The sequence below is a fragment of the Leguminivora glycinivorella genome, chromosome 11, assembly GCF_023078275.1.
Source record: "Leguminivora glycinivorella isolate SPB_JAAS2020 chromosome 11, LegGlyc_1.1, whole genome shotgun sequence".
NCBI lineage: Eukaryota > Metazoa > Arthropoda > Insecta > Lepidoptera > Tortricidae > Leguminivora > Leguminivora glycinivorella.
Genome location: NC_062981.1, coordinates 1,470,438 through 1,493,846, shown reverse-complemented (window position 1 = coordinate 1,493,846; position 23,409 = coordinate 1,470,438). Strand labels below are relative to the sequence as shown.

The following is a 23,409-nucleotide window of genomic DNA, read 5'->3' as shown; positions in this document are numbered from 1 at the left end:
CTCGTGTAGGTGAACGCGTACCATGCTTGTGTGAGTGAGATATGACAGGTCGACTGTTCGCGTTTTTGACATGCGGTAACTGTGAGGTAACCGAGAGGGGGTGGGCGGCACTTTCAGCGGGGAGCGGTAGTGGCCATACTGTACGATAGTACTCTTTATTATACTGTGTCATAACAAAGACATATTTAACTCCATATAGACAGATAAAGTCTAAGACAAAAACGTACCTCAGTACCATACAGAAAAAGGTATGGTGGCCTAGATGGCGTTACACCTTTGGGGTACGCTCGGCTAGATGGCGCTAATATTAATATTTGACATTTTAACACATCAAGCTAAGAATATGGGCCAAATTGTCAAAACTGAGGTTCAAAAGTTTTAAGCCTGTCTCAAGAGATGGCAGTCTATGCACTGTGGTTAGTGTGGTTACACATTTTACTTCGACAGTAACTCTCTATAATACTCGATCCTCTTTGGTCATAATTAAGTAAAAAAATTAATAGGGTAAAATTTAACAATTGTAGTCTCAAGTTTAGAGCCTTGATCTAAACTACTTAGTCAAATTTGGCTCATGGTTGAAGATGATATGGCTGTCCAAATATGGTACTATAATGTATGGTAGGGTCGAATGTCATGATCATGAGCACCATACATAGTGATGCATTGTCATCATCTAATCACATTACTCTTGAATTAATATAATTTAGATACAAAAAATACATAATATAATATATATGTAACATAAACTTTTGCATGACATTTTTGGTTTAATTTCCATTTATGTGAAATTTAAGGTAAGTATTGAGCATTCTTACTGCAATAGATTACCTACATAAGTTTCTTCATCAAAATCATGAGCTGAAACACACATTATAAAAGTCTAACTATGGTATAATAGTTATTTGTTTTACAAGGGGCAAAGTAGTTGTTTAACCGCACGTGCCAATATTGATACCCGAGCAAGCGAAAGATTCAAAAAGTGGAATCTTGAGCGTTGCAAGGGTTTCAAGGCACGAAGGTTAAACAAACTTTGCCACCAAGTGAAACACAAAATTTTTCACCACACCAACATGGACAAAATACTGACTGTAAAACATCAAATTAAATCAAATCCATCAATTTATTCAATATTTATGATTCAAAATCATCATTTATAGGTAAATTCTACCAGCCAGCTTAAGACATCAAGTTAAAATTTGTATGAAATTACTTTGCACTCTTGTGGATAAAATGCAATTTTGCTATCTGTTTTCGAATAGCAAAATAAGCCTTTAACAGTTGGTGTGGTGAAAATAACTTTAATACTGTTGTTCAGATGTGATTATTGATTAAATGTTAGGAAAATATGTTTGAAAACAAAATAGAGAACTCATATAAATACATAAAAGACATTTAGAGTGCTACTTCTTAGTAAATTATATATTGACTGCGCTGTAACTGAATGTAAAGAACTAAAATTGGTGTAACAAATTGTTGGTCCACCTATTTTTAGCTCAAGATATGGCAAACTGTGATAAAGATAAGCATGTCCATCGTAACAGTGTCACTACTTTGAAAAAAGCAATTAAACAGACTATGTCAAACCCACATAATTTATGATATTTATAAATGACTTCTCACTTCGTTCAGTTCAAAATCAGCTTAGAAGGATTGTCTAAAATGTCTGATAGATTTGTATAAGAAATCAATTGATTGGCAATTTAGAGCTCACTTCACTTTAGAAGTGCCTAGGCACTTAATAGAGAATTTAATTTCAAATTTAGTTTAACACTTAAATGGCTCAACAATTAAAGTCCCTAGGTGTACCATAATCACTAAAAAATTCAAGGTCTTTTCAAAGTAATGACAACAGGTAAAAATATAAATTAGCAATGTGTGATATGCTCTGTGAAGCTCTTAAATAGAAGACCTTGAATTGTACATCCACATTTGAATTCAAGGTCAATATGATTGTGGGTTTACTGCTAAAAAATTGTGCGTTTTCCTGTTATCAATCTCACAATACTGATTTATTACAACATTTTAATATAATGTTTAAAAGAAATGACATTGTGATAAAATTTATTGCCATTTGTTATGACTATAAAATCATGAAGACCTTTCAACATTCTTCTCTTTATTGTTTAACTTATTTTTCTGTTGCATATAATATCTAAGCTATCAAATGTATGTGGAAATGTTTGCTCAAAACATAAACAATCTCCGTACAATAGTTATAAATAGAAGAAACCAGTTGTGAAAAACATTTTTACTTTACAACTTATTTGCTTTGGTTTTATTGCATTGTTCATGTGTTTTCACAAGCATTTAAACTGAGTTAGTATGTCAATTGTCCACTAAATAATTGTGCTACAATGTTTCAAGCCAGACTAAGATAACCAGTTGACTATGGATGTTTGTGTTGCTAGTTATGCTTTTGTTTTGTTTCCCTCAGCCACTTGACTGCTTTATCTCTAAGATTTAGGTATTCAGGGCATAGTCCAGTTCGTTCTCTAGCAATATTTGATCAAGTGGCAAGCGAATTAGTTGAATAACTGCGCAAAAACTCGCCTCCTTTGTTGATGAATGACGTATAACCATACACGAAATATGTAACGACAGTTGTGTAACTCACCCTCCACCCTGAAGATCTTCGACTTGATCGCGAAGATAGTGTCGGAGGGCGACACCGTCATCTCGAACGCGGTGCCCGTCAGGGTCTCCACCAGCACTTCCATCGTGGCCTGCCCAGCCCCCTCATCCGGGAAACCCTTCGATCTATTCGACAGTCTCTCTGGGCATCCATGTTGGGACATTTCACACGCGTACCACTTTATTATTCACTATCTAAACCACATCGCGGGACACGGAACACCGTGAAAATACCACGAATGGCCAGTCTGGGACAATCGTGCTGCGACGAAGTAAACTATGTGGCCGATTACAAACACACATCGAACATGTTTATCGTTATTATATAACCAGCACAGTTAATAAACGCTAAACAATTGAAATTTAATTATAAATCTACTATTATAAAGCAACAAAAATAATGTAACACATTGGCTAAAATTAAATAAATACAATTTCGTGACAGAACAGAACTAGATTTTTTTCAATGATGGTGAATGAAATGAAATTGAATGAATCATGAACAACGGATATGGTCTACTTTATGAAAAATAAACAAAGAAAAGAATGCACTTCTAGAAATATTTAATTTATTTATTACAACAAAAATAAATAAATATGATTTGATTAGTCAAATAAATTGTACTTTTAATATTATAAACAATCACGTGCAAGGTATTGAAATTCAAAGCAATGATTTTATTCAAGTGGCAACATTTTGAATGGTTGTCAATGGTCGGAAGTGGTTCTTGTCTATAACCTCTTTCTTTTCCGTCGTTCTTCGTTTACCGAAACAGAGGTTATAATCATGGTGTGTAAAAATTTATTTCTAAAATTAGTTTCCAATAAGTGCAAATTATTTTAATATACCTAAATCTTAAAGAGAGTGATTGACAATAACGGTTTACAAGTTATCTCAAGGATTTCAGTGAGAAATGTCATACACGCGTCACCTATCGTATCGATAGAACATGTGGCTTCATTTTGGTATTTCTTGTTCAATTTTTGCAGACTCGCAAACGCCGTAATGGAGGACGAGCCAAGCACGGCCGCGGCCACGTGAAGGCTGTGCGATGCACCAACTGCGCGCGTTGCGTGCCTAAGGATAAGGCTATCAAAAAGTTCGTGATCAGGAATATCGTGGAAGCGGCTGCCGTCAGGGATATTAACGAAGCCTCAGTATACAACTGTAAGTTAAGCTCATATTTTCATGTTGTATTTGATGGGAGTGTTAACGCCGGTATAATATTGCTGAAAGAGTTGTTAACTCACCTGATAACATTGCTTGGTTAGGGTTCTATTTTACCATGTTTCATACGAAATTCATATGTCTGACGTATTGTCGGCACAACTCACGAGACTACTTAATTTTAACAGAACATGCCAGTTATGTCACATAGAAATGAAATCAAACAGTGTATTTAATTATTTACCTCTAAAAGGACCTCGTCACTGTTTCTAAATCTGAACCTCCTATGGAAACTGGTGCGGAATTTCATGTCAATTTAGCTTAAAATAGGTAAGCTGTATGTCCAACCTGAGAAGATGGCAATATTTGAGTTCCATGTAGAACTTTGAAAGTTATTGTTACTAAAATTTGAAACCAGAAAGAGGGATGTTTCAATTTTTAATCATTATTTAACCAATTTCATGGTTGCGTGCAGCCTCAACAGCACACACAACACAACAATTAGCCATAATGATTTCTGAAACCGGGATGTCCCGAGAACATTATTATCTGAATGCTTATAAATTTAGAGGCTTTTAACAAATTCCCTACCAGCAATGCTTATACAGCAGCCACCAATTCACAAGAGTTGGCACAAATAAATAAAAATATTCATGTGTGACAGATGGAGATAAACCAATACTAACCTAACCACAAAATTAAAATTTTGTAACCCCCCCCCCCCCTTCTTCCCGTGGGTGTCGTAGAAGGCGACTATGGGATATGGGTTAAATTGTGGCGTAGGCGATAGGCTGGCAACCTGTCACTGCAATGTCACAGTTTCGTTTTCTTTCAACCCCTTATTTGCCAAGAGTGGCACTGAAGCTTTAGTAGTTTCATGTGTTCTGCCTACCCCTTTATGGGATACAGGCGTGATTGTATGTATGATGTAAAAAAAAACCCACATAGTGGACTGATTTTCATGAAACATTGCAAAGAACACTCCCGACTAATTCAGCTTTCAAACAAAAAAAATAAATCTAAATTGGTTCATCTGTTCGGGAGCAGACATACAGGCACACACAGATAGACAAACAGACAGACACATCAAACTTATAACACCCTGTCGTTTTTTCGTCAGGGGTTAAAAATTGTGCCTTGTTATAGTCTCAACTGCATAACAATATATATGTATTAGTTGTCTATTCAAAGTCTTGTTCATACCAGCTCATATTTATCATCTTTTACCAGCCTATCAATATTGAAGAAGAAGAAATCTTATACTTTTAAACGAGCAATTCTTGTATATTTATTTATTTATTTATATATATATTTATTTACACTGACGATCTCGGGAACCGCTCTAACGATTTCGCAGAAATTTGTTATGTGGGGGTTTTTGGGGGTGAAAAATCGGTCTAACTTATCCTTAAGTCCCGGAAAACGCGAATTTTCGAGTTTTCATGCGTTTTTCTTCGCGCGCCATCTCGTGTGCAGTAGTTGTACTGTTAAGACAGAATTCTTTCGGTCGATGTAAGTACTATTTATTGCAAACACTAGATGGTGACACAGGTCAAGGCTAAAACGAATAGAAAATACACTATTTGAGTTTTTGTGGCGAAATGCGCGCCATCTCGTGTGGGGAGTAGTTGTGTTGTTAAGGCTGAGAATTCTTTCGCTCGATGTAGGTACTATTCATTTTTGAACTAGATGGCGACACATGTCAAGGATACGAAACAGAACCGAGCGAAGCTCGGTTGCCCAGATATTGTACACTATTTGAGAATTGCTCAATAATAGAACCTGTTATGTGGTTATAAGGCACTATTTATTTAGTGCTATAATAGCTTTTTCTTTCTTTTCCAGCATTCCAGCTGCCCAAGCTGTACGCGAAGCTCCACTACTGCGTGTCATGCGCAATCCACAGCAAGGTGGTGCGTAACAGGTCCAAGAAGGACCGTCGCATCCGCACGCCCCCCAAGAGCAACTTCCCGCGTGATATGTCCCGCCCGCAGAATGCGCAGCGGAAGTAGGGAGTTTACTTTTAATTAAAAAAATGTAAATCTATGGTTTTTTCTTTTTTTATCCTGGTTTTACCGCTTACACCTACCAATTCTCGCTAAATATACTCTGTCAAACAAGTCTGTCAGTAAATAAGAACAAAGAAAACTATATGCATCCTTTTCTTTAGGGTGCTAGAGAAAAGGATACCTATAGTTTTCTTTGTTCTTATTTACTGACAGACTTGTTTGACAGAGTATAGTTATTTGTTTTACAAGGGGGTAAAGTTGTTTAACCGCACGTGCCAGTATATTGATACCAGGCAAGCGAAAGATTTTTTTTTTATTCAAATAGGCTTATAAGTACATACTTAAATGGTCAACAATTTACAATATTCATCTTATTCTAAGTATCAGAGCAATTTATTGGACCAATATTGAACTGCGAGCGTAGCAAGTGGTTCTAAAAGTGGAATCATGAGCGTTGCGAGGTTGTCAAGTTACAAAGATTAAACAAACTTTGCTACCCTTTGCTACCGAGTGAAACAACATTTTTCACCACACTAACACAAACAAAATACTAGCTGAAAAACATCAATCCTATCCATTTATTAAATATCTATGATTTAAAATCATCATTCATACGTAAATGAAATTACTTATTGCTAGCACTCTTGCTGATAAAATGCAGTATAAATGGTGGCAACATTTAAAGTGTCGTCCCGTTTTCTCGCATAGATTGGCAAGGACAACATTATAATGTTGCCACTTTTTAATTTTTTGCTACAACTCCATCATCGCCGGCGCCGGTGATGTGATGGACTACTGTTGGCCATTATACCCTCTTGATGAAGATGTTCTGCAACGGGCCAATAGTCGAATGTCTACTGGTCCCATTTACGCTTACATTGCCCACTCTTTGCGAAGTCGTCGCAGGGTTCTAGTCAACTTTGTAGGAACTTTTGGGCACAATACTACTTGTACTATCTTCGTAGCGCCCACCATACAAAATTTTTGCTAGGGAATTTTGATTCTTATTATACTTGAGATTGAATTCAATTTCATTTGTTCGAAAAAATTTACAAACAAAAGAAATTATGTTTTATTAGTTTACATGAAAGTTAAAATTCCATTGAAACCATTGTACTTTAGAAAGTACATTGGGCGCCACGAGGATGTTATATATTCTGTGACAATACATATTTATTTATAATGTGTATTTGTATATAATACTGTTGATTAGGTACCTATAGCTTGCCTACTGCTATTCAATAGGATAATTGACTTTTGTAGATGGCGCCAGCAAAGGTTTTACTTCTTGTTTCGTCTTTTGAAATTGGAGGATACGTAGGAGAAATAAAAACAACACAATGAGCAATAAAATTATATTCAAGTTCATAAAAGATACACACGATCGTTCAACTATTCAGAAGGTAGCGCCTGTTGAATACTTAGTAAACAATGATACATCACAATCAAATTTCGTAAATACTTTATATGTAGATTTGTATGGCTCCATACATTCGCACTAGGTCATTTGCAATTTTGCACAACACCAACTGACCGATGCTAGAAAGAGCAGAAAGTAAAGTAGGTAAGGCGCGAATAACTTCGCGCCTAGTTTCTAATGGGTTGGCAACGCGCATGTATCTAACACTCCTTGAGTTGCAGGCGTCCATAGGTTACGGTGATCGCTTTCCATCAGGCGGACCGCATGTTTGTTTGCTACCGACGTAGTATAAAAATAGTTATTTGTTATACAAGGGTGCAAAGTTGTATTTTAACGCCGAGTGTGAAATTCGCAAGTTCAGGATTCTATTCTCGAACCACTCGCTTCGCTCGTGGTTCAACTATAGAATCCTTTCACTTGCTCGTTTTTCAACACACGAGAAGTAAAATACATTTGCAGCCGAGTGTAACACAAAACTTTTCCCCTCATTATAGCGAGGAAAGTACAACCCAAAAAACGCGTTTATCAATGCTTCCAGTAGTTCCACAGGTGGTAAATCATCGTCATCACTAGATTCACCCACTTTTATCAATTTTAAAGCAGAAAATTTGACTATACTCAAGGTCAAATTACTTTACCCACTAGTGGATAAAATGCGTTTTTACCCGCTGGTATTAAAGGACAAAACACGTGTTTCCGAGCTAGTGAGCTTTCGATTATACTTGTAGATGGCGTTAAGTGTCACTTTTGACATATTACGGCTCGGAATTGACACTTGTCTTAATGCCAATCTACAAATAATCGGTGGCAACAAGGCATTTTTTTTGTGGCGCCATCTATGTGTGGTGGAGTGTAGGCGCGTTCGTAGACGGTCGCATTTTAATGTATGGGATGGTATGATCTTGTTATATTTAATTTATGGTTTGTCTTTCCATTGACAGAAGATACGAGTTTTTTCCAAACTAGTCAGGAAATGCAAAACGACCCAGTGTAAATGCATCCTTATAACGGTTATATTTATATCATACATATTATAATGCGCCGAAAATACTGACTTTCTAGAATTACGTAGATTATAAGACCCCGAATTGATTTTCAAGGCACCATCTTTTCAGAACTACTGAAGACCATCTCTTTCATAAAACTGACAAGACATGAACACTTATGGCCTTTTTCTAGGACTAGACAAAACAGACCAATAGCCGGGTCTACACAGAAAGAGGCAATTTCCTCGACTTGCCTCCACAGAGGCAGATTTTTTTTTAAATAGCACGTCGGTGGCAAACAGTAATACGGACCGAATGATGGAAAGCGGTCACCGTAACACTCAAAGGGTGTCACATGTGCGTTGCCGACCCATTAGAAATCCTTTCCATCCTTTTTTGAAGAACCCCATTTTGTAGTTCATCAGTTCAGAGCGTCCGTCCGCGGGAGGAAATTTCTTTGAAACCGCACGGTCAAGCGCGGATCCAGCTTCGTGCCCAGGGGGGGTCACGTGGTAAAGGCCCGGGGGGCCCCAGGGGGGGGTCACGTGGTCTATTTGTATGGCCAACTTAGGCTCCAGGGGGGGAGGTCATGACCCCTCCCCCCCTGGATCCGCGCATGCGCACGGTGCACGACCATTTAGGTTGCAAGGTGTGTGGATGAGCGCCCTCTGTCGGTGGCGAGCGTTGCGATGACGAAAAGTGGACGTTGGCATCATGTGAAACTTCCTCAGAACAACCCATTGTACAGGCCATAGAACACACATACGGAGGGAGGTGAAGTTTCTCCGGACTTAAGGGTGAACCCTATACCGCCTGTAATTTTGAACGGCCGAGTAAAATGCGCGCACTGCCTCGGCCGAGGCGTCTTCATAGCACGTTTGCAGCGCGAGAAAACTGTCTGCGTGGACCCGGCTAATATAAAAAAGCTTGACTGTGTTTTAAAGCATTAACGTGAATACGTATTTCTGTAAGTCAGACTGGGACCAAGCTAACTGCGCAGACTTTTAAATGCCAAAGTGTGTATCACGAATTCACCATAATCTATGGAAATGTACATGTTAAAAGTCTGTACAAAAAAGCTTAGACTCACTTAAACTATGATTTAACTCTCATAAAAACACAACTATAGACGGTCAAGCAAATCTTGTCACTGAAAAAGGCGGCAAATTAAATATACAGCATGCCAATAAAAGTTGAAATGGAACTAAATTATTTTTCCCCTCACTAGCTCGGAAACACGTGTTTTGTCCTTTAATACCAGCGGGTAAAAACCCATTTTATCCACTAGTGGGTAAAGTAATTTGACCTTGAATAAAGTCAAATTAACTGCTTTAAAATTGATAAAAGTAGGTGAATATAGTAATAAAGATGATTTACCACCTGTGGAACTAGTAGGAAGCAGTGATAAACACATTTTTTGCTTTGTAGTTTCCTCGCTATAGTGAGGGGAAATAGTTATTTGTTATACAAGGGGGCAAAGTTGTATTTTAACGCCGAGTGTGGAATTGAAAAACGAGTAAGTGAAAGGATTCTATAGTTGAACCACGAGCGAAGCGAGTGGTTCGAGAATAGAATCCTGAACTTGCGAGTTTTTTAACACACGAGAAGTAAAATATATTTGCACCCGAGTGTAACACAAAACTTTTCCCCTCACTATAGCGAGGAAACTACAACGCAAAAAATGCGTTTATCACTGTTTCCAGTAGTTCCACAGGTGGTAAATCATCTTTATTACTAGATTCACCTACTTTTATCAATTTTAAAGCAGTTCATTTGACTTTATTCAAGGTCAAATTACTTTACCCACTAGTGTATAAAATACGTTTTTACCCGCTGGTATTAAAGGACAAAACATGTGTTTCCGAGCTAGTGAGGGGAAAAGTTTTGTGTTACACTAGGGTGCAAACGTATTTTACTTCTCGTGTGTTAAAAAACTCGCAAGTTCAGGATTCTATTCTCGAACCACTCGCTTCGCTCGTGGTTCAACTATAGAATCCCTTCACTTGCTCGTTTTTCAATTCCACACTCGGCGTTAAAATACAACTTCGCCCCCTTGTATAACAAATAACTATTATCATAGCAACACTTATTTTTCTCATACAACAATGACTCAATGGTTGCCACACGCAAAACGGATTACATAGACGGTGACAGCCCTTATTTTATTCTACTCTTTTTTTGTCAGGTCAGGTTGTAGGTGCGAAGGTAAAAAAAAAATTGTATCGTCCCATAGAGAATTTGAATTTCGCGCTTTTTTTTAGTGACCTGATTTGCTTGACCGTCTTTATGTATCTTATTACGTAGGTAAAAGGTTTTAATTACAAGGCCAGAGTAAAAGCACTCAACATCTAAAACTCTTATTTCATTTCTACTTGCACCATCAACATAAAATATAATTCATTGTCAATTCAAACTTTTAACAATACACAAGCTAAGAACTAAACCTTATCGGAAATGTAGCTTTCCATAAAAAAAGGATACTTATACTTTATGTACACAAGTTACTGGTCCCACCAGAACCGAGTAAGGTATGAGTTATCAGTGATAGATACGAACAAATGATAGTCGCTCCCATGTAAATAAAAGAGAGTGAGCGCTATCATCACGTCTCTTTTATTTACACGAGAGCGACTATCTTTTTTCCCTTTCTATCGCCGATAGATTATAGCCTACTCTCCTTTGGACTAGTGCCTAGGAAGACCACATGGAGCATAAGGAACCTTTTATCTTGGAAAGTCACAAATATAGAACGGCCGGTCTATGTGAATTATAATGATTTTATTTATCAAAATGAGAGTCACTTCATTTTAAATTATTATTGCTTCATTTCATTCTTTAACAGGCAAATATATTTTACCCTCAATTTTGAACTTTATTTCGAAGGTAGAGCTTAATTTTACAATATCTGGGCAACCGAGCTTCGCTCGGTTCTGTTTCGTATTCTTGACATGTGTCGCCATCTAGTTCAAAAATGAATAGTACCTACATCGAGCGAAAGAATTCTCAGCCTTAACAACACAACTACTCCACACGAGATGGCGCGCATTTCGCCACAAAAACTCAAATAGTGTATTTTCTATTCGTTTTAGCCTTGACCTGTGTCGCCATCTAGTGTTTGCAATAAATAGTACTTACATCGACCGAAAGAATTCTGTCTTAATACTATTAAACGAGCAATTCTTGTATATTTATTTATTTATTTATTTATTTATTTATTTATTTATTTATATATACCGACGATCTCGGAAACCGCTCTAACGATTTCGCTGAAATTTGTTTTGTGGGGGTTTTCGGGGGTGAAAAATCGATCTAGCGTAGCCTTAGATCCCGGAAAACGCGAATTTTCGAGTTTTCTTGAGTTTTTCTTTCGCATTTGTAAACGTAAAATATGGTCCTTAATTTCGCCGCGCGCGCATCGATTCCGCGTAGCTCAGTCGCACGAGGTCGGTCTAATGTACGCAGATAGATCGTAGGTGTCAGGGTTTCGAATCCCGGCCAGAAATTAAGTTTTTGTTTTTTGTCTTTTTTTTTGTTTTTGTATTTATAAGAGTTTTTTTTTTTATCTAAAGACGTGATATATTAAAATAGAACCGAGCGAAGCTCGGTCGCCCAGATATTTCTGTCTTAATAGTACAACTACTGCACACGAGATGGCGCGCGAAGAAAAACGCATGAAAACTCGAAAATTCGCGTTTTCCGGGACCTAAGGATAAGTTAGACCGATTTTTCACCCCCAAAAACCCCCACATAACAAATTTCTGCGAAATCGTTAGAGCGGTTTTCGAGATCGTCAGTGTAAATATATATATAAATAAATAAATATACAAGAATTGCTCGTTTAAAAGTATAAGATTATTTCAAGCATATTTAACTATAAAACTCCTGGGAGACTCAAACATATTTAAAAATATTTTAAGAGGGTTACTCACGTGTTAAGTCACGTGCGTCGCGCTCTCGACATGTAAAGGCGAGGCCGCTACTCTTGAGAAAGATCCTCGGAAATGGATCGAAACATGTCGAACGTTACATCGACTTAACACTTGAGTAACCCGCTTAAAATATTTTTAAATATATTTCAAGCATCTCATATTCCATTTCAGTTTACAATACTTGAAACTGATATATGTAATAATAAATATTTTCTCCAGTGTTTGTGCTCTTCGATTTAAAACTATCATTATAAATCACAAAGATCAGTTTTTAAACAGACCACACTCATGTAGGTTTAATCTTATAGATAGTCTGTGGGAATTTGGGTAGGACTGGTCGTTCGTTTGTTTCGTCTAGTTGTTGTTTCAGGTTCTTTTCGAACAGCTTCTTGGCATCGCAGAAGCCCTGCTTGGTCTTGCCAAAGGAGTTCGGGCCAGCTGATGTTGGTGTTTCTCTGTAATGAATGGATTTTTAAGGTTGTATTTTTCTTTAGGGAGACAAGATCTTATTGCAAAATTATTCTCAATTTCATATAAAAATAATTAAGTAGCAATGCAATTGCAATTTACATCCTATATTTTTTAAACATTATTATACTTTAACTTCTGATTAGCAGAAACGTCTGCAATCGATGCCTGGAGTATCGATCCAGAGGCCGTGAGTTCAAGTCTCACCCAAGGCAGACATTTTCCACTTTTAAATTTAAAATTATTATACTTGTTACAAGAAGAAATACAGACGCGGAAATGGCATTGGATTGGACTAGAGATGGGCCGAATATTCGGTAAATATTCGGTATTCGGCATATTCGGCAAGTTTTTCAATGTTCGTATTCGGCCGAATAATTCGGTTGCATTGCCGAATATTTACCGAATAAACAAAGTACATAACTAATGAAAATCTTACGTATTCCATTGGATAATAAGCTCCTATTTTAGTAGCTTTCTAAGGAACTACAACAATAAATAATTGCCTTTGCCTCAAAATATAAATACAAAGTTGAAAAAACCGTAGTTTAAGAGTTGAGAAGAGTTCAGAGTTGTTTTAACTAAGTTTTAGTTAAATCCACTAAATCGTAAAACATATGTAGTTCTAGTAACATATGTTACCATTATCAATCATTTAATAGTTTTAATCTTAACATCCGCTTTCTAAATATAGCGTAACCGAATATTCGGTTCGGTAAGAGCTGAACCGAATGTTCGGCCGAATATTCGGTCGAATATTCGTATTCGGCAAAGTCCATGTTCGGCCCATCTCTAGATTGGACACATCCTCAGAAAACCTGATACCCACCTATCCAAAATGGCCCTCACCTGGAATGTACCCGGAAAGCGAAAACCATGCCGCCCTAAATCGACCTGGCGTCGTTCGGTTCAGCAGGAGCTCAGGGTGCTAGACATGGGGTGGGAGGAGGTCACTCAAACTGCCCAAGACCGGAGTAAATTGAGAAATATGATTCTCGAGCCCTACACCCCAGCAGAGGGTAACAGGATGTAAAGAAGAAGAAGATTATACTTGTTACCACTGAGAGCTGGTAGCCTAGCGGTAAGTGCGTGCGACTTTTGTTCCGGAGGTCGCGGGTTCGAACCCCGGCTCGCACCAATGAGTTTCTCGGAAGTTACATATGTGCGAAATGTCATTTGATATTTGCCAGTCGCTTTTCGGTGAAGGAAAACATCGTGAGGAAACCGGACTAATTCCAATAAGGTCTAGTTACCCTTCGGGATGGAAGGTCAGATGGCAGTCGCTTTCGTAAAACTAGTGCCTACGCCAAATCTTGGGATTAGTTGTCAAAGCGGACCCCAGGCTCCCATGAGCCGTGGCAAATGCCGGAATAGCGCCAGGAGGATGATGATTATAGCTGTTACCAATTCAAAGATAAATTTTATAAAATAAGCATAAAAATACTATACATCCTATTGTACTCACAAAGCTTTTGGGATCATACCTTGTACATCTTCATTGGGCTTTAAATGGATCAAAAATTATTCTTATGGTTTAGATCCAACAAGATACATCTAAAAACCTTGTTAAAAAATTTGATGTGTAAAAGTGGTCTGTGGAATAATTTCCACATATATTGATTTAGACTAACACGATTTGCACTCATAATTTTAGAACAAAACGGGACTTAATAGCGTAAACACTTACATTCATATTAGGCCCGACGTTTCGAACATCACATTATGTTCGTGGTCACGGGTAGACTGGCGAGGAATTGCATCAACATCTTCTAGCCGCGCGAGTTTCTCGAACTACCCGCACTTGTTCTTGATTATTCACTTTTGCGCTAGGGTTGTCACTTTGCCTACACACAACACTCACATCAGCCGGTGTGTCCCCTCGGTGTTTTTTCACGCTTACATTTGCTAATCACTGGATTCCACGAAGAAGAAATTCCCTGTCCCTCATTTTGGTTGAAATTTCGATGCTTCCTATCAACGGAACGTCTGTTCTACAGCAGAAAAGTACGTGAAGCGATTGAAATTAGGAAGCATCGAAATTTCAACCAAAATGAGGGACAGGGAATTTCTTCTTCGTGGAATCCAGTGATTAGCAAATGTAAGCGTGAAAAAACACCGAGGGACACACCGGCTGATGTCGTGAGTGTTGTGTGTAGGCAAAGTGACAACCCTAGCGCAAAAGTGCATAATCAAGAACAAGTGCGGGTAGTTTGAGAAACTCGCGCGGCTAGAAGATGTTGATGCAATTCCTCGCCAGTCTACCCGTGACCACGAACATAATGTGATGTTCGAAACGTCGGGCCTAATATGAATGTAAGTGTTTACGCGATTAAGTCCCGTTTTGTTCTAAAATTATAATTTCCACATAGATTAATTATTTTTTAATTGTATATGTTTTAATAGATTATTTGTATTTCTAAGTTACGAACTTACCTTCCAATATTCCTCATTCTCATCCTAGCTTCAGCTGGCATCTCCTCAGGCTCATCATCATCATCATCAGCATTGAACACAGATGCAATAGTTGGCTTCGTGGCCTGCACACTAGGCTTGGCACCAATGTTCATCTTGATGGGAGCAGCGGGCTTGGCAAAGCCCATGCTGATCTTGCTGATCCTGGGTGGTGGAGGCGGGGCCGGGACCTCATCATCGCTGGACTCATCCCATTCTGTGTGTTTTGGGATTTTGTCAAGCTTTGTAGCTGTGTTTCCTGTAATGTAATTTTTATGGTATAAATAAAAGTAACTTTTTCTCAGATACTAAAGGACAAAATATAAGAAATGAATAAGAATGTTGTCCTAGTGTAATTGTGTGTGTGTGTGTGTGTGCAAATGAAGCATATACAGTGAAGTCTACAGACTTCACTGTATATGCTTCATTTGCTGTATGCTTCAAGCTACAGCTTTGAGATAAGGAAAACGCTACTCACTGTCACGATTGGTGTCTGGATCTCTCGATCGTTCTTTAGAGTAGCGGTTGCGACTGACTTCAGGAGAACGTTGGCGTCTGGGAGACCTCGAGCGCGGCGACCGCGACCTGTCACGCTCCCGCCGCTTCTCGTGCCTAGAATCATCACGCGCGGATCGAGACGACCCTGCCAATGCAACACTGGCCACGATAAATAAAAATACTTAAACAATCCTACGTCTAACTTATCGAGCGTCGCTAAATTCTCATGACGCTATATCATTCGAATACCTTTGCTGTAGTCGTAACGACCGCTCATTGCTGATTTCACCTTGATACTCTTGCGGATAATAGTTCTTCGGTTTCCTTATATCAAAATTATTAAAATTTAAGCCCGATTTGACAGCTCGAGCAATTCAGCCATTTTATTTTTTCATAGACAATAGACAAGACAAATATTAATCAAAACGGGACAAAATCAAGCTAGCCAACACCTCAATTATTATCTCAATGTGATCTTAAGACGCGTCGTGTACAGAAAGCTTTTTGAGTTCTAACCATTCGTGATAATTCCATTAGAAAAATACGGCTTATATAAGTCACAATGACACATCGAATTGTCAACAAAAAATTCTAGGTTACGTGATATCAATTCCTCAAATATTATAGTTTTAAGGCAAAGTAGTATGTAAAAACAATAAAAATATCCAAAAATGTCTTTATTACGTCGTACTCAGCGGTTACTGAACCTACCCAATAAATATGTGTCCAGAAATTGTCGATGTTTATCAGACAGTACTCAACCAACTTCAAGACGTGATAAAATAAAACAGGGGCCTGGACTAAAGGATTTTATTATTGGAGACTCTGAGCCCGTTCTTCTAGATAGGCCCCATATTCCGTATTTACCAGATAATGTATCGTTTGCTTCGAATCGTAAGGTTTATTTCGATGTGTACGGATGTCAAATGAACTTGAACGACACGGAGATTGTGTGGTCTATTTTGAAGAAAGAAGGTTTTGAGAAGACGGAAATTGAGGAGGAAGCTGATATATTCCTGGTGATGACGTGTGCGATCAGGGAAGGGGCTGAGAGTAAGATATGGCACCGTTTGGACCACCTGAGAGGGTTCAAAAGGCGACGGGCTCAGAAGAACAAGGAAAGGCCGGTTAAAATTGGTTTACTGGGTTGTATGGCTGAGCGTCTAAAGACCAAACTTATCGAAAAAGAAAAGGCTGTTGATGTTGGTAAGAAAAAATAATTTTCATTTCATAAATTGAGTTATTATGCTTTTCAAAGTTGTTATAAAAAATGATGAGATCTTTGAAGATCTTATTAAACAGTAACGAAAAAAACCTATAAAACAAGTAAAAAATAACTAATGTGGTGGTACTAAAGTATTTTTACCCCTGAGAGCCTAGAGTGGATCATGGATTTACATGTTTTTGATTCTAATTTTCCAGTGGCCGGGCCAGATAGCTACAGAGACTTACCGCGTTTGTTAGCTCTAACACAAAGCGGACAGACTGCTGTCAATGTGTTGCTGTCTTTAGACGAGACATATGCTGACGTGATGCCAGTGAGACTTAACCAGGACAGTGTCTCTGCTTTCATGTGAGTCTTTTAAGTTAAAAAAACCTTTGATAGTGTATTAGTTATGAACTTTGAGGAGATTTGAGGAGAGAAGTGTGGGAGGGCAGCCGAGACAGTAACCTGCAGCTCCAACCCCAGGGAACTGGGCTGAATGAACGCACCAGCGATCGACAGCCCGCCTGTATCCGGCCAGGCGTCCCTACACTACATCTACATCTACAGTTATGAGCTTTTCATCATGCTAAGATTTCTGTTTTGCTTAGATTAAGTTTTATTTGAGGATACAACACACATACACTTTTGGGGATTCTTTGAAATTCCTGTAAGTGATATTTTTTTGTTAAAATAGTTTTCTTCTTTTTTTTATATTTCTCAATTTTCCCACCTTCACAATTCTTTATTACTTGGATGTAGAAACGACAGCAAGAAAGCTCCTCAATCAACTTAGGACAATTTTATATTCTCGGAATAAACTTAAGATTTTAAAGGAACTTAGTAAGTAAGAAAGCAAGTAGTAGGTAAGAATACCATAATTATTTTCTCAATTTTACGTTTGAGTTATCAGTATCATGTCTGACATGTACTTACTTGTACTGTTTGGTACTGTAAATTGAAATTTCTTTTGTAGCTGGTGTAGTAATAGTGTTAATTTCCTGTATTTTTAACCGCCTTCCAAATCTCAATGTTTTTTTTTTTTTTTTTTTTAATGTTTGTTCCTCGATATCTCCGTCGTTACTAGACCGATTTTGTAAATTTTTTTTTTATTGAATGTATATGCATACAGATTGGTCCCATTTTTCTCAGAACCCAGTTCTGATGATGGGATCCTGGAGAAATCGAGGGAACTCCTCAAATCTGAAAGGCAAACATATGGTGATTTTTGTGTTTTTAAAGGAACTGCATGCATTTACGTACGGAACAGTGACATTTGGTGCAGTGGAACTCCTGATGATGGTCAGAATGGAACTCCTCAAATCTGAACGGCACACTTATAGTGACTTTGGTATATTTATAAGAACAGCATGCACTTACGTCCAGAACAGTGATATTTGGTGCAGTGGAATTGCTGATGATGGTCAGAACGGAACTCCTCAAATCTGAACGGCACACTTATAGTGACTTTGGTATTTTTATAAGAACAGCATGCACTTACGTCCAGAACAGTGACATTTGGTGCAGTGGAACTGCTGATGAAGAGTGAGCAGCCCCTGGTTAGAGTTCCGTTCTGATAATCATTCTCATCTGTAAGTACTTCAGAATCATCCAGATTTCAAAATTGGTTCAGAAATGACGGAGATATCGAATAACAAACATTAAAAAATATACAGACGAATTGATAACATAATCCAACATTTGAAAGTATTTATCACCAGAACCCCAAAGGAAGGCGGTTTTTTTTTCTTAAAAATTATTATTAAAAGCTTTTATTCAACTTCACTTGTTAGTATGTTAGTGTGCATTAAAACGTAGAAGCTAAATTTGTCCCACTTCCGGGTTTCCGATTGAGCTGAAATTTATTTATGGTGTCATGGAGCTGACCTGATGATGGAGCAGAGAGGTGGTCATAGGAACTCTGTTATGAAACGTCGTATCTCCATCGAGTAAGGGGTTTTTAGAAACGTCTCAGAGAGCAGTAGATGACTGTTGAACGAAAGGTACAGTCGGCGATAAAAGCTTGTGCCAAAAATGAAATTTTTGCAAAAAATATTTTTTTCTGTGTCCTGATTAACTTGAATTCTCCGTGTGATTTTTTTCTTTCTTTCTGCAGCTCGATAATGCGTGGCTGCGACAACATGTGTACATACTGCATAGTCCCGTTCACCCGCGGCCGGGAACGTTCCCGACCGCTGCGTTCCATAGTCGACGAGGCACGGTTACTCGCCGACCGCGGCGTGAAGGAGGTCACGCTGTTAGGGCAGAATGTGAACAGCTATAGAGACCACAGGGGGCAACCGGACGATGGGGAGAGAATAGACACACAGCTGGCAAAAGGTAGGTATTTATACATATTGTTATTTGTATTTTATGTATCTCAGTTTCAGATACCTACTATATATTTAGCAGAAGGTAAGGTCTTTTACAAATAATGAATCTAAAAAAACTATCATAAGGTCTTTTTACACCTACATCCTACATGTCGACACGTAGAAGGTATTCTTACGAGAGACGCGAACGCTCTCGACCGCTACGTTCCACACAGTTCCCCTCTCGACCGCTACGTTCCACACAGTTCCCCTCCCGACCGCTCCGTTCCATAGTCGACGAGGCGCGGCTACTCGCTGACCACGGCGTGTAGGAGATCACGCTGTTAGGGCAGAATGTGAACAGCTATAGAGACCACAGGGAGCAACTGGACGATGGGGACAGGATACACAGCTGGCAAAAGGTAGGTATTTATACTGATATGTGACATTTGATGTGGATGTACTGAAATAAATAAAAAAGATAGTAGTAAGAAGGCCCTAAATTGTTCCAGGGTTCAAAACGGTGTACAAGCCTAAGAAAGGCGGGCTTCGCTTCGCGGACCTGCTAGATCAGGTGTCGGCCGCCGTCCCCGACATGCGGGTTAGGTTCACCGCCGCACATCCCAAGGACTTTCCTGACGAGGTAAGCAGTCGCTGATATCAAAAACTATCAATAAATATTTCCAAGGAAGGGTCAATGTAATAAATGAAGCAGATTTTCAAGTTTAAATCCACTAATAAAACTCGAAAGATGAACTCAATCTGGTCGTTGGTTCAATCCCCGAAATGTAAAATGAGTTCTTTAACATTTACGTGCGATATTCGCCGGTTGGGCTCTTGGAGAACGCTTAGTTGGCGATCAGTGATACAGTTTAACATGTTGCCAACGGCCGTGATGAAAACCTAAGCAAACTAGATTATCGACATTCAATAAAGTAAAAAATATCAAATTATTTTTAAATCGTACGTAAAGGTCGTACAGCTGCGTTCGTGGCCCACAAACTGGTCTCGCCGGAAGATCAGCGCTGACCCCTAGGGGTGATTTATGCTGAGGCGGGACCATTTCAGCAAATTTAAATTGATCCTATTTTGTTACCAAAATTTAGTAATATAATTCGACTTTCGTAAGATATATACAGGATAATTGTTATAATTAAGAAAATATAGATACTAGAGAACCTTAATGACGAAATAAAACTTAATAAAATGTCAATTCATCAACAAAATCTTAGTAACAAAATAGGAATTAATAAAAACAAATTTAACTTTTCCCTTAATTTTTGTACAAAGTTGACGGGAATTGCTGATTTCGTATGGTAAACTCGAGTTACATTTTTTTTAAATCTCATCACTTATAAATTGAAATAGATATCATACACGAAAGAAAAAAACGAAAAAATATTCAATAAAATAATTTGATTTGTTCCCTAGTTGTATCTCATCACTTATTAGAATTTATATAATACTTATGTATATAATTGTGTTTACCATTGAATAAATTATTGAACCTGAATCTGAATATATGTGTTAATTGGTATTATTGTTTGTAGGTGTTGCAAGTGATCAACGAGCGTCCAAACATCTGCAAGTTACTCCACTTGCCGGCGCAGTCGGGTTCCACCGCCGTTTTAGAAAGAATGCGGCGAGGGTATACGAGAGAAGCATATTTGCAACTTGTTGATCACGTCAAAAGTACTATCCCTGGAGGTATGTAAAAATATATATTATATGTAATATGATTTTTATGGCGACCTATTCTTAAAACTTATCCGTTTTTATTTTTTAACCCCCGACGCAAAAACGACGGGGTGTTATAAGTTTGACTTGTCTGTCTGTTTGTCTGTCTGTGTGTGTCTGTCTGTGGCATCGTAGCTCTCGAACGGATGGACCGATTTTGATTTAGTTTTTTTGTCTGAAAGCTGAGTTAGTCGGGAGTGTTGTGTAGGGTGCGTTGTGTCGTGTGTTGTTTCATGAAAATCGGTTTACTATGTCGCGGTCGGGGGTTTTTTAAAATTTTAATTTTATATATCGTGTAATAAATAAATTTGTAATGTTGAATGGCATGACACACGAACCAAGGCACACTGAAAACACTGTCTATAGTTTATAGTGTTCCTGCCTATGAAACGCGAAGTCCCGCGTTCGAATCCCAGTGTGGCACAAAAGTGGCGGCACATAACTTTAGTTATTGCGCAGAAAGTCACATTTCACTCAGCGCTAAACTTATGTGCCGCCACTTGTACCCTCCTTGAGTTATTAATGTTTTCTTTGTATGTAAAAATTTATTTATGTTTTCATCATTGATAACTATGGTTGCAAAAAAAAAACGTTTTTTTCTGGCTTGAAGAAAGACATGAAAAAAAAGCCGTGAAAAAAACAGTTTTTTTTTCTAGAGTATGTTTTTTTTCTGAAGTACGAAATCTCATTTGCAAAGCAGTTAATACTTTTATACGGTTTTTTGGACTTTATGTTAACTAATAAACGAATTTAATTTAATAACTTTAATTTCTGGTTTTATAAAACTAACATTTACGAAATCTGTAGTTAGTAGTTGTCGCTATTTACTGTGGGCAACACCACCGCCTCTCCACGCTCCACGCCGCATTACATCGGGGATTCCCCAATAAACGTTTGTATAATGAATGTTTATCGTACGTTATTGTTATTGAAACGTTACAAATCACGAAAAACCATTATTGTCGTATTATTTGTTCATCTGAAAAAAAAACATATTTAGAAAAAAAAACAATGGTTCTCGGTTTTTTTGTCATGTTTTTTTTTCATAATTCTGAAAAAAAAAATGTTTTTTTTTCTATTTGCAACCCTATTGATAACATATCATATAGGTATTAAATACTAACATATTTGTGTAATATTTCAGTGGGCCTGTCCACCGACATGATCTGCGGATTCTGTGGGGAGACTGACGAGGAGTTCGAAGAAACCATGACGCTGATGCAGCAGGTCGACTATAATATCGCCTTTCTGTTCCCCTACAGTATGAGGGAGGTAAGATTTTATTACAGAATCCATAGGGCTCAGGTTATTAAACATAACATAGAAACTATAGTAAAAAAATAATTTACTTGAAATCATATACCAATGGCTATACCATACTATCATATCGTCACTACTTCAAAAAATCTCGTATCTCACGCTGCTCCTCAAAGTTAAAACGCTGTAAGTCTATATGCATTCCATACATACTTACTACAATTTTCTTTTCATTGACAGACGAAGATACAAGTTTTTTTTAAAGTAGTGACTATATACCATATACTTTTGGTAGGTATTTTATGAGTTTATCCATATTAATATTATAAATGGGAAACCTGTGTGTCTGTTTGTCCGTCTTTCACGGCAAAATAGAGCGACTAATTGACGCGATTTTTTAAAATGTAGATAGTATATAGGCCACTTTTTGTCTCTTTTTACCCTCCCTCCCTCCACACTTTTTACACACCCTCCATTTTAGGGAAGTGGAGGATTAGCCACTTCCCTAAAATGGAGGGTGGAAGTTTGTATGGAGCAATTTTGGAATTTAACACGAGCGAAGCCGCGGGTAAAAGCTAGTCACACTATATTTTGAGACTATATTTTGTCATTCTTACTCATTATCGTACTTACATTTTCAGAAAACAGCCGCCCACCGCCGCTACAAAGACGATGTGCCAGACGCCATCAACAAACTCCGCCACAACCGAATGATCCAACTCTACCGCGCCAAGAGCCAAGCCCTCAACCAATCAGAGATCGGCAACACACACCTAGTCCTTATTGAGGGGACCGTCCCCAAAACGGGACAGTTGTTAGGGCGAAATGAGTTCTACATGAAGGTTGTCTTCGATCAATGTGAGATCGAGAGTGAAGGGGGGAAAGTGGGGATGAACCCGGGTGATTTTGTGGCGGTGAGGATAACGGGGGCGAAGTCTTCGGTGTTGACAGGGGTTCCCATGTATCATAGTAGTGTTAGGGAGTTTTACAGAGATGTTAGTTGGGGGGACAGACATGTTCTTAGGGTATAAGTAGTGTAAATAGATTGGTAATAAATATTATCTAAAGATAATTTGTAGATATTTATTTTATCACAATTATCACTTAGTGATGCCCATAAATACATATCAAATCTATTCATATTCATATTCATATTTATTGATATTGCACATTTATACATTAGGTACATGTCACAAACATAAACATTCATTATTACTAAGTAATTCTTATTACTCTAAGAATTAAATTATAAAATTTATAAATGTGTTCTATGTAATTTAAATAATTTAAATACATTATCGCGCTAAATATTACATTTCAAGGAATTCATTGATGTCAT

General features: G+C 38.0%; 4 protein-coding genes across 4 annotated transcripts in view; 2 read left to right on the top strand and 2 right to left on the bottom strand.

Annotated features, from left to right (window-relative positions):
- Positions 1-3,125, bottom strand: part of LOC125231116 — a 39,317-nt gene extending 36,192 nt beyond the window's left edge. Inside the window, exon 1 of the mRNA XM_048136470.1 lies at positions 2,615-3,125. Coding sequence (XP_047992427.1) covers positions 2,615-2,795 — 181 coding nt within the window. The 5' untranslated portion in view covers positions 2,796-3,125. The remainder of the gene's footprint in view (positions 1-2,614) is intronic.
- A 183-nt stretch (positions 3,126-3,308) lies between these two features.
- Positions 3,309-5,845, top strand: LOC125231140 (40S ribosomal protein S26). The gene is made up of 3 exons (XM_048136500.1): positions 3,309-3,421; positions 3,622-3,799; positions 5,645-5,845. Exons 1-3 carry the CDS (start codon positions 3,419-3,421, stop codon positions 5,809-5,811), a joined length of 348 nt encoding a protein of 115 aa, XP_047992457.1. The 5' UTR covers positions 3,309-3,418; the 3' UTR covers positions 5,812-5,845.
- A 6,323-nt stretch (positions 5,846-12,168) lies between these two features.
- Positions 12,169-15,957, bottom strand: LOC125230991 (PEST proteolytic signal-containing nuclear protein-like). The gene is made up of 4 exons (XM_048136312.1): positions 15,810-15,957; positions 15,541-15,705; positions 15,045-15,321; positions 12,169-12,598 (listed from the first exon to the last, which is right to left on the bottom strand). The coding sequence occupies exons 1-4, from the start codon at positions 15,835-15,837 to the stop codon at positions 12,430-12,432; spliced, it is 639 nt and encodes a 212-aa protein (XP_047992269.1). The 5' UTR covers positions 15,838-15,957; the 3' UTR covers positions 12,169-12,429.
- Positions 15,958-16,122: 165 nt separating this feature from the next.
- LOC125230990 (CDK5RAP1-like protein) lies at positions 16,123-23,142 on the top strand. Its single transcript, XM_048136310.1, has 7 exons — positions 16,123-16,766; positions 16,983-17,133; positions 18,881-19,104; positions 19,589-19,719; positions 20,627-20,783; positions 21,958-22,085; positions 22,712-23,142. The coding sequence occupies exons 1-7, from the start codon at positions 16,232-16,234 to the stop codon at positions 23,099-23,101; spliced, it is 1,716 nt and encodes a 571-aa protein (XP_047992267.1). The 5' UTR covers positions 16,123-16,231; the 3' UTR covers positions 23,102-23,142.
- Positions 23,143-23,409: the final 267 nt, after the last annotated feature.

Excerpts from the sequence above, each read along its gene's own strand:
- LOC125231140 (XM_048136500.1), top strand. Across the intron at positions 3,800-5,644 it reads CGAAGCCTCAGTATACAACT|CATTCCAGCTGCCCAAGCTG; the intron begins GTAAGTTAAGCT and ends TTTCTTTTCCAG.
- LOC125230991 (XM_048136312.1), bottom strand. The coding sequence starts at position 15,837 with ATGAGCGGTCGTTACGACTACAGCAAAG. Across the intron at positions 15,322-15,540 it reads TCCAGACACCAATCGTGACA|GAAACACAGCTACAAAGCTT; the intron begins GTGAGTAGCGTT and ends ATTACATTACAG. Across the intron at positions 12,599-15,044 it reads AGAATGAGGAATATTGGAAG|AGAAACACCAACATCAGCTG; the intron begins GTAAGTTCGTAA and ends CATTCATTACAG.
- LOC125230990 (XM_048136310.1), top strand. The coding sequence starts at position 16,232 with ATGTCTTTATTACGTCGTACTCAGCGGTTACTGAACCTACCCAATAAA. Across the intron at positions 19,105-19,588 it reads AGACACACAGCTGGCAAAAG|GGTTCAAAACGGTGTACAAG; the intron begins GTAGGTATTTAT and ends AAATTGTTCCAG. Across the intron at positions 22,086-22,711 it reads TCCCCTACAGTATGAGGGAG|AAAACAGCCGCCCACCGCCG; the intron begins GTAAGATTTTAT and ends TTACATTTTCAG.